This window comes from Haliotis rufescens, unplaced genomic scaffold, assembly GCF_023055435.1.
Source record: "Haliotis rufescens isolate VD_foot unplaced genomic scaffold, xgHalRufe1.0.p SCAF_28, whole genome shotgun sequence".
Taxonomy (NCBI): domain Eukaryota; kingdom Metazoa; phylum Mollusca; class Gastropoda; order Lepetellida; family Haliotidae; genus Haliotis; species Haliotis rufescens.
Genome location: NW_025963979.1, coordinates 3,253,924 through 3,270,128, shown reverse-complemented (window position 1 = coordinate 3,270,128; position 16,205 = coordinate 3,253,924). Strand labels below are relative to the sequence as shown.

The 16,205-nt window shown below is 38.2% G+C and overlaps 1 protein-coding gene across 2 annotated transcripts; it reads right to left on the bottom strand.

Annotated features, from left to right (window-relative positions):
- Positions 1 to 3,680: 3,680 nt before the first annotated feature.
- Positions 3,681 to 15,360, bottom strand: LOC124119389 (fap1 adhesin-like). 2 transcript variants are annotated; one of them, XM_046481877.2, is made up of 5 exons: positions 15,058 to 15,360; positions 11,163 to 11,298; positions 6,266 to 10,968; positions 5,072 to 5,118; positions 3,681 to 4,593 (listed from the first exon to the last, which is right to left on the bottom strand). In XM_046481877.2, exons 2-5 carry the CDS (start codon positions 11,291 to 11,293, stop codon positions 4,543 to 4,545), a joined length of 4,932 nt encoding a protein of 1,643 aa, XP_046337833.2. In that variant the 5' UTR covers positions 11,294 to 11,298; positions 15,058 to 15,360; the 3' UTR covers positions 3,681 to 4,542. The 2 variants fall into 2 exon arrangements, with proteins under 2 accessions (XP_046337833.2, XP_046337832.2); XM_046481876.2 differs by having other exon boundaries at positions 11,163 to 11,279.
- Between the last annotated feature and the right edge of the window lie 845 nt (positions 15,361 to 16,205).

The window sequence follows — 16,205 nt, the reverse complement described above, 5'->3', positions numbered from 1 at the left end:
TCAACCCTCCCATCAGTCTTGTCCTACACCTAACCCTCTCATCACACACCTCAACCCTCCCATCACACATATATCCTACACCTCAACCCTCCCATCACACACCTCAACCCTCCCATCACACACCTCAACCCTCCCATCACACACTTGTTCCACACCTCAACCCTCCCATCACACTTGTTCTACACCTCAACCTCCCATCACACTTGTTCTACACCTCAAACCTCCCATCACACTTGTTCTACACCTCAACCTCCCATCACACTTGTTCTACACCTCAACCTCCCATCACACTTGTTCTACACCTCAACCCCCCATCACACTTGTTCTACACCTCAACCCTCCCATCACACACTTGTTCTACACCTCAACCCTCCCATCAGTCTTGTCCTACACCTAACCCTCTCATCACACACCTCAACCCTCCCATCACACATATATCCTACACCTCAACCCTCCCATCACACACCTCAACCCTCCCATCACACACTTGTTCTACACCTCAACCCTCCCATCAGTCTTGTCTTACACCTCAACCCTCCCAGCACACACCTCAACCCTCCCATCACACACCTCAACCCTCCCATCACACACCTCAACCCTCCCATCACACATATATCCTACACCACAACCCTCCCATCACACACTTGTTCTACACCTCAACCCTCCCACCAAACACTTGTCATACACCTCAACCCTCCTGTCACACCCCAACCCTCCCATCACACACTTGTTCTACACCTCAACCCTCCTATGACAAACCTGTCTACACCTCAACCCTCCCATCACACACTTGTTCCAAACCCCAACCCTCCCATCACACACTTGTCATAACCTCAACCCCATTTACAGAGCAGGTATTTCAGGTCTAAATATTGCCACAATGTAACTGAAAGTCAGGTCAGGTGTAGACTGCCAGCCCACAGAGCAAGTATGTCAGGGTGGGTATGGATACAAGGTTGTGTTGGGTGTAGATAAGTTGTCCTTGACAGAGCAGGTATCTTGGGCCTAAAGTATTGCCTCTGAAACTTGTAGGACAAGGTTTGGTAAACAATTAGACTCTCACTCTGAAAATAACAAACGCTTTGCATTGAATATACTCTACCTTGATCCAGTTTCATATCAGACTGGTACAAGATTATTAGACTATAGAGTATGTATTGAAGATAGGAAATTTAATTTCTGAGTTTATGTATCAAAGTCACCCCATATAGAAATAGAAACACTGAGGGTAAGAAGCACATGTGTTAGTTACTAGATGCAGCACATTTTGTATGTGGAGGGAAAAGGTATTACTGTTACTGTTTTCATTATTTTGAGAAAGAACTCAATCTAAAATTATGAATATTTTCCCTTATTTATGTGGTATTTGTATTTCATATTAGAAATCATAGATAAATGTGGACATACTTCTCCACATTTTCTCATGTTTATATTTTTTGCACCATCATGCCATATAACATCAAATTATTTAGTTTCTATGCTCCATACAAGGATCTTTTTAAACATATTTTGAATCTAACATCCATCAGCAATTCCCGAGACAGACATGCTAGACTTGCTGCTTGCTGCATGCTAGCTCACAATCATTTGAGGATGAAATAGATGGAGGGTTAGCCTTACTGCTTTCAGTTTGGTAGACCTATTTCCTTTCTTGATGTATTCCCCTCATCAGGTGACAGAATGAATATGTTTTATAATGATTTATCACATAAGTAAAAGTGTGCCAAATACATCTAGTAAATGTAGCTTCTTCTGAAGTATGCTTAGAAATGCACAACCAAATTTGACACATTATAAAATATAAACAGACACCATAATGCATGGCATTAATTTGAAAGTTGCTTATTACATTTCAGAGACATTGTCCTCTTTTTATAATGAAGAAGGCACGTAATTATTATGCTTATTCAAAAGCAACATGAAGGATAAATAATGTTGGTTATATTGAATAATTATTAATGTATATAATATTAATTACAATGATGTAAATAAAGTGCAGGTACCATTTGTCATATAAATTATGTTGGTTATACTTAATAATAATTAGTTTATAATATATTCAAAGCAATGACATAAATAAAGTACAAGTACCATTTGTCATATAAATTATGTTGGTTATACTTAATAATTATTAGTTTATATTATATTCATAACAATGACATATATAAAGTACCATTACTATTTGTCATATAAATAATGTTGGTTACATTGAATAGTTATTAATGCACATAATATTAATAGCAATGACAAACATAAAGTACATGTAACAATTGTCATATAAATTATGTTGGTTATATTGAATAATTATTAATGTATATAATATTAATAACAATGACATATAAATTACATATAACATTTGTCATATAAATAATGTTGGTTATGTTGAATAATTATAAGTTTATATAATATAAATAGCAATGACTTATATAAAGTACAAGTACCATTTGTCATATAAATTATGTTGGTTATACTTAATATTTATTAGTTTATAATATATTCATAGCAATGACATAAATAAAGTACAAGTACCATTTGTCATATAAATTATGTTGGTTATACTTAATATTTATTAGTTTATATTATATTCATAGCAATGACATAAATAAAGTACAAGTACCATTTGTCATATAAATTATGTTGGTTATACTTAATAATTATTAATTTATATTATATTCATAGCAATGACATAAATAAAGTACAAGTACCATTTGTCATATAAATTATGTTGGTTATACTTAATAATTATTAATTTATATTATATTCATAGCAATGACATAAATAAAGTACAAGTACCATTTGTCATATAAATTATGTTGGTTATACTTAACAATTATTAATTTATATTATATTCATAGCAATGACATATATAAAGAACCATTACTATTTGTCATTTAAATAATGTTGGTTATATTGAATAATTATTAATGTATATAATATTAATAGCAATGACAAACATAAATTACATGTCACAATTGTCATATAAATTATGTTGGTTATATAGAATAATTATTAATGTATATAATATTAATAACAATGACATATATAAATTACATATAACATTTGTCATATAAATAATGTTGGTTATGTTGAATAATTATAAGTTTATATAATAAAAATAGCAATGACTTATATAAAGTACAAGTACCATTTGTCATATAAATTATGTTGGTTATATTGAATAATTATAAATGTATATAAGATTAATAACAATGACATATATAAATTACATATAACATTTGTCATATAAATAATGTTGGTTATGTTGAATAATTATAAGTTTATATAATATAAATAGCAATGACTTATATAAAGTACAAGTACCATTTGTCATATAAATTATGTTGGTTATACTTAATAATTATTAGTTTATAATATATTCATAACAATGACATATATAAAGTACATGTAACAATTGTCATATAAATTATGTTGGTTATATGGAATAATTATTAATGTATATAATATTAATAACAATGACATATATAAATTACATATAACATTTGTCATATAAATAATGTTGGTTATGTTGAATAATTATTAGTTTATATTATATTCATAGCAATGACATAAATAAAGTACAAGTACCATTTGTCATATAAATTATGTTGGTTATACTTAATAATTATTAGTTTATAATATATTCATAACAATGACATATATAAAGTACATGTTACAATTGTCATATAAATTATGTTGGTTATATGGAATAATTATTAATGTATATAATATAAATAGCAATGACTTATATAAAGTACAGGTACCATTTGTCATATAAATTATGTTGGTTATATTGAATAATTATTAATGTATATAATATTAAGAACAATGACATGAATAAAGTACCAGTACCATTTGTCATTTAAATAATGTTGGTTATATTAAATAATTATTAGTATATATTATATGAATAGCAATGACATATATAAATTACATCTACCATTTGTCATATAAATAATGTTAGTTACATTCAGTAATCATTAATTAATAATATATTCATAGCAATGACATATATAAATTACATGTAACACTTATCATATAAATAATGTTCTGATATTGAATAATTATTAGTATATATTATATTAATAGCAATGACATATATAAAGAACATATAACCTTTGTCATGTAAGTAATGTTGGTTATATATAATAATTATTAGTTTACATGATATTAATAGCAATGACATATTTAAAGTACTGGAACCATTTGTCATTAAAATAATGTTGGTTACATTCAATAATCATTTATTAATATTATATTAATAGTAATGACAGAGAAGATACAGGTACTTTTTGTCATAATGAAAAAACATCAAACATTTTCGTAAAATAAAAGTCACCCAACTCTTCATTTTATCAACTTTCCTACAACTCAACCCTCTCATCACACACTTGTCCTACACCTAAACCCTTCCTCCAACAGATTTAAACTTATATTTTAGGAATTCATGGTCAACACACCTGTATAGTCTTCACTTACCCAACACACATGGCTTGACTTGGTTATTGTTGTGCTGCTACCATGACGATATGTTTATCATGGAATTTACTTGTGTCCAAAGCAGGATCTAAATGGGCGCAAGATTCTTGACAGTGCCTAAAAAATAGAACACAATATTTCTACACTATCTGGTTTAAAACTTGTTGCACAGCTTGTTATATAATGTGCCATCATTATTGAGACTGCATCTAATCCTTAGGTAAAAAACATGGTGATATTGTTGTTTAACACCCCACTCAACAATACTGAAGCTAGATTCATGGACCAGACAATCCAGTGATTGATATTCTGAGCAAAATCCCACACTGTCAGCATAAGATAACAGGCAATCAACCAAGTCAATGAGCTTGACAAGCAGAAGTCCCCAACCTATTCTAAGCTAGTATTACCAGAGTACAACTTTTGTCAAAAACAGGTGACACATTAGGAAGAGTAAAATAGTTTAGTTGTTGGTCTCCATCTTTATTGGCTTACCTTCTTACAGTAGATCAATGGGATGCTTACATCAGATACAGAATGTTAACAACATAAGCAGGGTTAAAAAGTCAGTCACATAAAACTGGAGGATACATACCCGGCGAAGCCGATTGGGAATGCTTGTCTTTTTACTTGCAGAAACCCCTGTAAGAATGATTTGGACATTAGTAAAGCCCTCCTTTCATTGGATATTTGTGAAATGTGTGATGTCTGCAATATTCCAGTTATTTGACGCCAGTCAGTAAATAATCAAATCAGGAACGGAAAATACAGTGACTGATATTATGAACAATGATCCATGCCTTTTAGGTACTTTAACATACTATCAACCAAGTCACTGAGCCTGACCACCCAATCCAATAAGTTGCCTCTTACCAACAGCATTGGCTGCTGGGGAATAATTCTAACCTGGCATCCCTAGTGTTTTGAGAAATGTGTCAGGAATGTTAAAATGTTTCTAGAGTGTACATGGGAATAAAGCCACAAACTGCCTGGAGTACTGGTGAAATATTCATTGTGCCTACCTCTCAGGTTAAGTGTGAACAATTACGGGTTGTTGAGCATGAAACATTTATCTGGGAAAAAGGTCACAATTTTTATTTTTTGTGATTTTCTGACTCGGCTATAATTAAAAGCTTTTAACTAAAAAGTTTTTCCCTTACATTTCTTAACAGTTTTGTAATATAACTAATATAAAATCAAACACCTAACATGTCACTTTCAATATTATGCTCTGTAATACTATAACACATTTCCCCCTTATGATATAGACTGGAACATCACATCTATATATAATCACATCAAAATGAAAAGATACCCTTCCGATTCTGACCATATTCCACATCACCCATATGTTACATTAACCATAAACCTTGTTTTTCTCCTTCACCCATACAGTTCTTTAACAAAAAAAATATTCTTCTCCCAGAAAACCGGATCCCTTTTCAAACCCACCTCAAAATAAAACACAGTTTCACCTTGAACTGCATGTCTGCCCTTCAATAAAACACAGTTTCTCCTTGAACTGCATGTCTGCCCTTCAATAAAACAGTTTCTCCTTGAACTGCATGTCTGCCCTTCAATAAAACACAGTTTCTCCTTGAACTGCATGTCTGCCCTTTAATAACCCAGAATATTACAATGCATCTTTAAGTCAAAACCCTGATTCAACCAAAGTCACTTCACATCAGTTTCATATTTTTACTACTACAACCCCAACTGTTTCTACCATTGCCTTTGTTTCTATCTCTATATCTGTCCTTTCAATATAAGTCTACATTATAACCATTACCCTTGGACAGTTCCTCTTCTGCAATGCTGTCACTTGCTGTTTTTTCAGAATAAGAGCTGCTGACATCTGCTTTTGGTGAGGCAGCATAGGTGGTTCTGACAGCTGCTTTTGGTGAGGCAGAACATGTGGTGATGACAGCTGCTTTTGGTGAGGCAGAACATGTGGTGCTGACAGCTGCTTTTTGTGATGCGGAACATGTGGTGATGACAGCTGCTTTTGGTGAGGCAGAACATGTGGTGATTACAGCTGCTTTTGGTGAGGCAGAACATGTGGTGATTACAGCTGCTTTTTGCGAGGTGGGACATGTGGTAACTGCAGCTGCTTCTGGTGAGGTGTTAAATGCAGTGCTGACAGCTGACTCTTTTGAGGTGGCACATGTCTGTCTAACAGCTGTTTCTGGTGAGGCAGCATGAGTTGTGCTTACAGATGCTTTTGGTGAGATGGTATGAATGGTGCCAAGAGCTCTTTCTCTTCTTTTAGCAGTACAGTAGACACCTAGTTTTGTTATCGCTCCCTGTTTAATGCTGTTATATGCAGTTGGTGAGTATGCAAGCTTGGAGCTGTCACTTGTTTTTTGCTCTGCTGCTTGCATGGTTATCATTTCTGTGGTGACACATGTGTGCCTGACTGCTTCTTTTAGTGAGGCAAAATTTGTGTAGCTTACAACTGCTCTTGGTGGATCAATCATACAATTGACAGCTGCCTTTGGTGAAGTCATACACATGTCTCTGACAGCTGCTTTTGGTAAGGCAACACTTCTGTAACTGACAAGCCCTCTATGTGAGCTGGCAAGTGTAGTAAGTTTAACTGCTTGTAAATTTGGTGCACTGTCCTGTTCGGTGTTGTTACTTTCATAGTCGACGCTCTCAGTTGCTGATGGTGTATTGTCATGGTTGTTGCTCTCACTTGAAGCTGGTGAAGGGTCATATGTTGCACTGTCACCGGAACATGGTGATGAAGCACATGTGAAGCCTTTGCTGACTGTTGTGGTGAACCTAGGGGTGAGAACACCCTTTCTTTTGACAGCTATTCTTGAGATAGCAGCTGGTTTTGATATGCCTTCATTTACCATGTTCACTTTTGTTTTTGGTGAACTGGTGTGTGTGCAACGGTCAACTGCTTTTATTGTGACTCCACTTCTTGTACTCTCATTTACTATTTGTGAGGTGGCAAGTGTTGGGCTCTCAGCAGCTTTTCGCTTGTCAACATGTATGGTTCTGATGACTAATTTTGCTGATTGTGTAGTGGCAAAGCAGTTGCCCTTACTTGCTGATTGTGTTGGGGCAAAGCTGTTGCCCTCACTTGCGGATGGTGTTGGAACAATGTTGTTGCCTTCACTTGCTAATTGTGTTGGGGTAAAGCTGTTGCCCTCACTTGATGGTGTTGGGGTAAAATTGTTGCCCTCACTCACTGATGGTGTTGGGGTAAAATTGTTGCCCTCACTCACTGATGGTGTTGGGGTAAAATTGTTGCCCTCACTTACTGATGGTGTTGGGGCAAAGTTGTTGCCCTTCCTTGCTGATGGTGTAAGGATGAAGTTGTTGCCCTCACTTACTGATGGTGTTGTGGCAAAGTTGTTGCCCTCACTTACTGATGGTCTAGGGATGTAGTTGTTGCCCTCACTTGCTGATGGTGTTGGGGCAAAGTTCTTGTCCTCACTTGCTGATGGTGTCTGGGCAAAGTTGTTGCCCTTATTTGGTGATGGTGTTGTGGCAAAGTTGTTACCCTCACTTGCTGATTTTGGTGGGGCAAAGTCTTTGTTCTTGCTCGCTGATGATGTTGGGGCATCATATGTGATGCTATCACAGCTGTCACTTTCAGTTGGAAATTTAGCACACCTACTGTCCATAACTGCTTTTCTTTTGATGGCAATACTTTTCTTGACTGTTGATTTTGGTGAAGCTTCATGTGTATTATTGTCACACGATGTTATTGAAATGACATTTGTGGTGTGGCCAGTTGCTTTTCGTTTGGCAACAAGTATAGTTCTGAAAGCTGTTTTTGGCGCTGTGTCTTGTGTGGTGTTCTCACATGCTTTTGCTGCAGCAACACATAGTATGCTCTTGGTTGCTAACAGTGTTGGTGTGCAGTTGTCACTCTCACTTCCTGATGGTGAAGGGGCAAAGTTGTTGCTCTCACTTCCTGATGGTGTAGGGGCATATGTAATGCTCTGACTTGCTGAAGGTGTTGGGACATAATTGTTGCCCTCACTCCCTGATGCTGTTGTGGTAAAGTTGTTGCTCTGACTTCCTGATGGTGTAGGGGCAAAGTTGTTGCTCTCACTTCCTGATGGTGTAGGGGCATATGTAATGCTCTGACCTGCTGAAGGTGTTGGGACATAATTGTTGCCCTCACTTGCTGATTGCGTAGGGCCATATGCAAGGTTCTCATTTCCCGATTCTGTTGGGGCATCATATGATATGCTCTCACAACTGTCACTTTCAGTTGGAAATTTAGCACACCTACTGTCCATAACTGCTCTTCTTTTGATGGCAATACATTTCTTAACTGTTGATTTGTGTGAAACTTCATGTGTATTACTGTCACATGATTTTTTTGAAAAGACATTTGTGTTGCAGGCAGATGCTTTTCGTTTGGCAACAAGTTTAATTCTGAAAGCTGCTTTAGGTGCAGTGTCGTGTGTGGTGTTCTCACATGCTTTTGTCGCAGCAACACATAGTGTGCTCTTGGTTGCTAATAGTGTTGGGGCAAAGTTGTCACTCTCACTTCCTGATGGTGTTGGAGTAAAGTTGTTGCCCTCATTTGCTGATGTTGCTGGGGCAAAGTTGTCACTCTCACTTACTGAAGTTGCTGGGGCAAAGTTGTCACTCTCACTTCCTGATGGTGTTGGTGTAAAGTTGTTGCACTCATTTGCTGATGGTGTTGGGGTAAAGTTGTTGCCCTCACTCACTGATTGTGTTGGGGTAAAGTTGATGCAGTCACTTGCTGATGGTGTTGGGGTAAAGTTGATGCCCTCACTTGCTGATGGTGTTGGGGATAAGTTGTTGCTCTCACTTGCTGATGGTGTTGGGGTAAAGTTGATGCCCTCACTTACTGATGGTGTTGGGGCAAAGTTGATGCCCTCACTAGCTGATGGTGTTGGGGCAAAGTTGATGCCCTCACTTGCTGATGGTGTTGGGGCAAAGTTGATGCCCTCACTTGCTGATGGTGGTAGGGTAAAGTTGTTGCCCTCACTCACTGATTGTGTCCAGGCAAAGTTGATGACCTCACTTGCTGATGGTGTTGTGGCAAAGTTGTTGCCCTCACTTGCTGATGGTATTGGGGCAAAGTTGTTGCTCTCACTTGCTGATGGTGTTGGGGTAAAGTTGATGCCCTCACTTGCTGATGGTGTTGGGGCAAAGTTGATGCCCTCACTAGCTGATGGTGTTGGGGCAAAGTTGATGCCCTCACTTGCTGATGGTGTTGGGGCAAAGTTGATGCCCTCACTTGCTGATGGTGGTAGGGTAAAGTTGTTGCCCTCACTCACTGATTTTGTCCAGGCAAAGTTGATGACCTCACTTGCTGATGGTGTTGTGGCAAAGTTGTTGCCCTCACTTGCTGATGGTGTTGGGGCAAAGTTGATGCCCTCACTTGCTGATGGTTTTGGGGCAAAGTTGTTGTCCTCACTTGCTGATGGTGTTGGGGCAAAGTTGTTGTCCTCACTTGCTGATGGTGTTGGGGCAAAGTTGTTGTCCTCACTTGCTGATGGTGTTGGGGTAAAGTTGATGCCCTCACTTACTGATGGTGTTGGGGCAAAGTTGTTGCCCTCACTTGCTGATGGTGTTGTGGCAAAGTTGATGCCCTCACTTGCTGATGGTGGTAGGGTAAAGTTGTTGCCCTCACTCACTGATTGTGTTTGGGAAAAGTTGGTGCTCTCACTTGCTGATGGTGTTGTGGCAAAGTTGATGCCCTCACTTGCTGATGGTGGTAGGGTAAAGTTGTTGCCCTCACTCACTGATTGTGTCCAGGCAAAGTTGATGACCTCACTTGCTGATGGTGTTGTGGCAAAGTTGTTGTCCTCACTTGCTGATGGTGTTGGGGCAAAGTTGTTGTCCTCACTTGCTGATGGTGTTGGGGCAAAGTTGTTGTCCTCACTTGCTGATGGTGTTGGGGCAAAGTTGTTGTCCTCACTTGCTGATGGTGTTGGGGCAAAGTTGATGCCCTCACTTGCTGATGGTGGTAGGGTAAAGTTTTTGCCCTCACTCACTGATTGTGTTCGGGAAAAGTTTTTGCTCTCACTTGCTGATGGTGTTGGGGTAAAGTTGATGCCCTCACTTACTGATGGTGTTGGGGCAAAGTTGTTGCCCTCACTTGCTGATGGTGTTGTGGCAAAGTTGATGCCCTCACTTGCTGATGGTGGTAGGGTAAAGTTGTTGCCCTCACTCACTGATTGTGTTTGGGAAAAGTTGGTGCTCTCACTTGCTGATGGTGTTGTGGCAAAGTTGTTGCCCTCACTTGCTGATGGTGTTGGGGCAAAGTTGATGCCCTCACTAGCTGATGGTGTTGGGGCAAAGTTGTTGTCCTCACTTGCTGATGGTGTTGTGGCAAAGTTGTTGCCCTCACTTGCTGATGGTGTTGTGGCAAAGTTGATGCCCTCACTTGCTGATGGTGTTGGGGCAAAGTTGATGCCCTCACTTGCTGATGGTTTAGGAGCAGGTGTCTCCACACTTTGAAAGTCAACACCCACAGAGTGAGGTGATAGTCTGAAAAGAAAGATATATATCTTTGGCATTGAATGATAACTTATAAACTTGTCAATGAATAAGAAAGTGGGCATCTTAATTGTCATGTCAACATATTAAGAATGAGTGTGTTTTGACTTTTAAATGTTTGCACTTTCAAGATCCTAACAGACGACGTATTTATTTGACAAACAAATTACAGACTAAAACTGTACCTGTCTGCTGATGGGAGCAAAGCTACTAATTCAGCTGTTATTTCATGTCCAGGGCTAGTTTCTGCCTCTGTTCCAAGAACTGTGTCCTCTGTTGCAGCCTGGCTACTACAGCTGGTTCTGTTAGAGAACATGAGATCTGAAGTATTAATGCTGAAATATAGTATTAAGGCTTTATTAAGGCTCCAATAGCGCCGCCTCACCTTTTTCTAGACTAAAACTGAAAGTAATCTTCATAAGGACCCCATACTAAGACCAAATTTTACATGATTGCCAATATTTTCTTCAGCATATTACAGATTTTTTGTTTTACAGAAAACAACAATGCAGAAGGAGTGTAATTGCCTTGTACCGATTATGTGCTTATTGGAAATCCCTTTGGTTTTGTCAACGTTTGTACTAAGTTTGTTCACTACTCCTCGATCTCTTGAAACAAATTTAACTTGTTGGGTATGATATTAATTGTCACCCCTCAGTCAACTTTCTAATCACACCGGGTTCTTATTATGGTTATTATGGTAACTGTATTTCAAATGCAGCCAAAACTGACAGTTAAACTCTTCATGTTGGAGCTCATTATGGTCCAAATAATAACACTTAAATCTACTGAAAATGATGCTCAGGGCCAAATTGGGGTCAGTAGGCTAGAAAAAGAAGAAGAATTAAAGAAATTAAATGTTTGAAGCCAGCATATTCTTACAGCCTGTTCATTACATTACACACTGATGCATGCATAACTGGGTATATAGAAGGCTAGAATTACAAGAGGATGTTCATCATGATAGCCACGGCACTATTAGCATCTACTGCAGTCAGGTTGAAATTGTAATATTTACCGGTATCGCAAAATATTTAGCAAATATAAATTGTGTTATTGGTCATACCACATACTTACTGCATATCAAATTTCATAATGATACATGTTTAAAATAAGATCAGAAATCTATTAAATTGTTAAAGACATCATTGCCAGGATCACATATACACAAACTGTCAGCTACAGAAACCCAGAAGCATATAACTAGAAGACCGCCTCCGTGGTCTAGTGGTATAGCATCTGCTCCACCACGCCATACCAAAAGATTTCAAAAGATGGTACTTGTTGTTACCCTGCCTGGTGCTCGGCATTAAGGGACTAAAGTAAGGACTGGTCGGCTTATAGTCAGTTTACTGTGTCTGAATGAGGTATTCATGTTAAACCTGCGGCTTGGTATCTCAGTGGGCTAGCATTATAAAATCGCCATTAGTCTGGACTAGTACAAGCATACATGCACGCATGGATGCACATATACATGCATGTCACTAAATAAGTGCAATAATTCTGAACACGACCACAAAACCCATAGAAATACCAGATAAAAAGATTATGTGGTATGCTTGATGAGAGAGGACAGCAGGATAACCATGTAATATTATTTCATTGTTACAGAAACAAAACATTCATTTTATTACAACTTTTGGTAAAGCAGTCTTTGCCTTGTAAGATATTGTATTTGTGAATCATTATCAATAATGGCCAAAATTGAGTGCAGATAACAGTGCCTATTGATAAAGATTCTGGGTTGGAATAGGTCCCAAACGTTGGTACATCTTCCCGGGCAAGGTAGTTCACTGACTATATAAGTCACTGAACTACCTTGCCTCCGGAAGATGACAAAATAATTTTTCACAATTCAAGAATATTACTTAAATTCTAAACCATACCTAAATTTGTCATTTCCATTTCCATGAACAAATCCAAGTTTCATAAATGTTATTTACATATTCATAACATTTCTTAAAGACTGTAAAAGATTTTATTTAAAGTATCTTTCCTTATTTTACTGACATGAACAAATGTAAATCCCATGGTATCTTTCAGATTTTTTTTGACATTGTGTTGTTGCAGAAAAAGATTCCTTATGATTTTTTTTTCAGATCCTGAATATTTTTTATAATATCCAGCATGCGCAGCAAATGATTTTTTTGTTTTTCACGAGCTTGGAAACATTATATTTTTTCATAACCTCACAGGCTGGTCCCTCTCCCGGTGATTTCTTATGAGTTACATGAACTAATCTGTCATTGTGTTGTATCCATGTTTCACAATCTTATTGTGTCTGAGAAGTCAAATGAGAGTGGACAGACAACATGCCATTGATAAGCACAATTGTATCGTAGGTCCCATGGACTTAAAAAAATTGAAAGATAGCAGAAAATTACCTGAATACACTTTAAAAGATACCAAGATAAATTGTTCAATGTGTGATAGGAAAAATATTAGGTTTTTTTATTCACATATATCTTATTCACATAGTGAAAGGATAGGTACTGGTTACCGACCTGTTATGAATATCTCCAATTTTTTTCATGTTATTTCTGACATTCCGTTTACCAAATTGACTGTACCAATAACTTAATTTTTGTGAAACTATGAGCAAATGCACTTATTTCTGTCCATGGAATAGGATTCATTTGATTTCTGTTATAACCCAACGATTTGGAATCAAAACAGTGGAAATATGACTTTCCCATCGACTTAATGTACCAGTTATCTCCATCTTAACAACATGTGGGGGCACAGGTGTCCCAGTCGTCTAAGGCGCAGCAATTTGCTGTGCAGAGATGCGTCCCTTGGGCACGTCAGAAACCTATGATTGTTGGTTTGGTTTGAATCCCAGTTCGCCCCGATTATGTTTCAGCACTACATCTGTGATTGGGTGTCACCCAAGTGGTAAACGTCTGAGACCTGCATCACTTTGGGCTTTCCTCCCACATTAAGCTGACATCGCGATATAACTGGAATACTGTTAAAAGCAGCGTTAAACCCAACTCACTCACTTAACAACAGGTGCTAAGAGATCACGCGCACAGCTTCTGTTATACAAATTACATATTTTGGTATCGCACTCATATTTTTTAATCTTCAAAATGAATAAGAACTGCTATTGTTGTCTGCAAACTGACAAAAACCAATATTCCCCAAATTCGGTCTTATCCCTGACATTATGTACTGTGAATTCACAATTCCATTTAGAAAGTGGACAAATGTTACACTTCTAGCCTAGTTAGGGAACAAACTATCATGGCTTACTGTCCTATTAAAGGTAAACATAAATTGTCTGATAATATACAGCAACTGGTCTGGTTCAACATGAAAACCACATGCCTTGTTTTGATTTGAATTTAGATTCCAGGTTTTGGTCACAAGTGAAACAATGGGTTGGTAGATTTACCTGAAACATTTTGTGGAGCCTTACTTGAAAACAAATCTGTAGCTAGGAATCATGATTTACTTCCAACACAGGAATGAGCAATCTTTGATACGTTTTTCATAAACACATGTACACCAAATGCTCAACCTTGGGCATTTAGCACCAAAGCATTGGGCCTACTGCAGACACACAAAAAGACAGCTGTTTTTTCCTCTGCTGTGTTTGTCCCAGAGTGACGCCATTTCACTCTCAAGACATCGATTCACGTTGGTTTCGGTATCATCGTGATGTCGAGCTACTCTGTAAGCACTCCATTACATGGCTTGCAGTTGCTGCAGTTTACTAACATTAGCAGTGGAAACACGCCACGTTTAACACAGAAAGCACATCAACTCATTAACTCATATCAATTAGAAATCTAAGCGACAGAACTTCGGGCGTGTTGACATGACATGATGTTAGGCCCAGCTCGGCCCCACAAAAAACCCTGTTAACCCTTTCCGATAAAACATTAAACTCGGCATCAAAAGTAATTATAGTTTGCTCTACCCTCATGTGTTAAGATCTGATTTGTGACTGGTCACGGCTAGGTAAACCCGTGGTTGATTGCATGATCAACGACACACACCTTTGCGGTGTACGATGTCACACAAACGAAAACTGCTCGTGATACTGCCGACCCCGCGATGGCCAAACTCACTTACCTGACGTCCATGGTCAGGCAAAAGTGGTTGTGGTAAATTCGCTCATTTGCGTCTGATGTAGACCAATATTGACGAACTAACTTGATGAAGAACGCTTTACACAGTGGCATACGTAGTTGCTGGGCGCAGCCTTTCTGTGACGTCAGAATCATGTGTATTGCGTCACTATATGTAGCCTACGTGTGAGAAACGTCACATTCAATATATGTAAACACTCCAGCACACAGTGTCAGGTCATATTTGCGTCTTCTTTGTCAGAAGCATGTTCATAATAATGGATCAAGATGGAGTCAATTTAGAATAGTTCCCCTTGATTGAACGGAAAATAACACGAATTGTCTCGTTCGACTGTTTCCGTCAAGCCCACTTTCCTTCCCAGAGTTCCATGCGGCGAGGCATAGTACCTCTGCCGCAGACCAACTCGTGTTATTCCGGGAGTGGCCGAATAGCGAATCTTCAACAAATTATATCATTTGAATGTGGGGATAAATAAATTATGAGCACTTACGGCTAACGGGTTGTATGCAACAAAGGGTCGGATGTTGTCAATGTTCTGCATCTATGATCAAATGAAGAAACTGACACAAAACTCATTTTGCACATGTCAAATGCTACCAGACAGGTGGAGTGAAATGGGGTTTAAGGTCGCGTCCAGGATTATTGCACTTATATAGCGACGTGCATGTGGCTGCTTGTACTAATCCGAACTGATGCGGATTTATTGTGCTAGCCCACTGACATAGCTACCATGCCACAGTTAAACATGAATACCCCACTCAGACACAGTATACTGACTCCGAGTCGAGCAGTCCTTGTTTTAGCCCCTTATGCCGAGCGTCAGACAGGGTAACAACAAGTACTATCTTTTAACGTCTTTTTGTATGACGCGGCCGGGGATCGAACCCCGAACCTTCCCCTCTCCGGGCGGACGCTCTACCACTAGACCACGGAGGCAGTCGCCACCAGACAGGGTCATGATAGGATTTTGATTAAAACAGTTTATACTGAAGTCATTGTTCTGGCCATTGCATTGTTTGACAGAATAGATGTCTCACTTCTGGATAGCTTTTGGAACTGGCAAACATTCAGATATTTGTCTGCACATGTCCTTGCCGGCCTTCTTGAACAAGAGAAAGCCTGTTCAATTC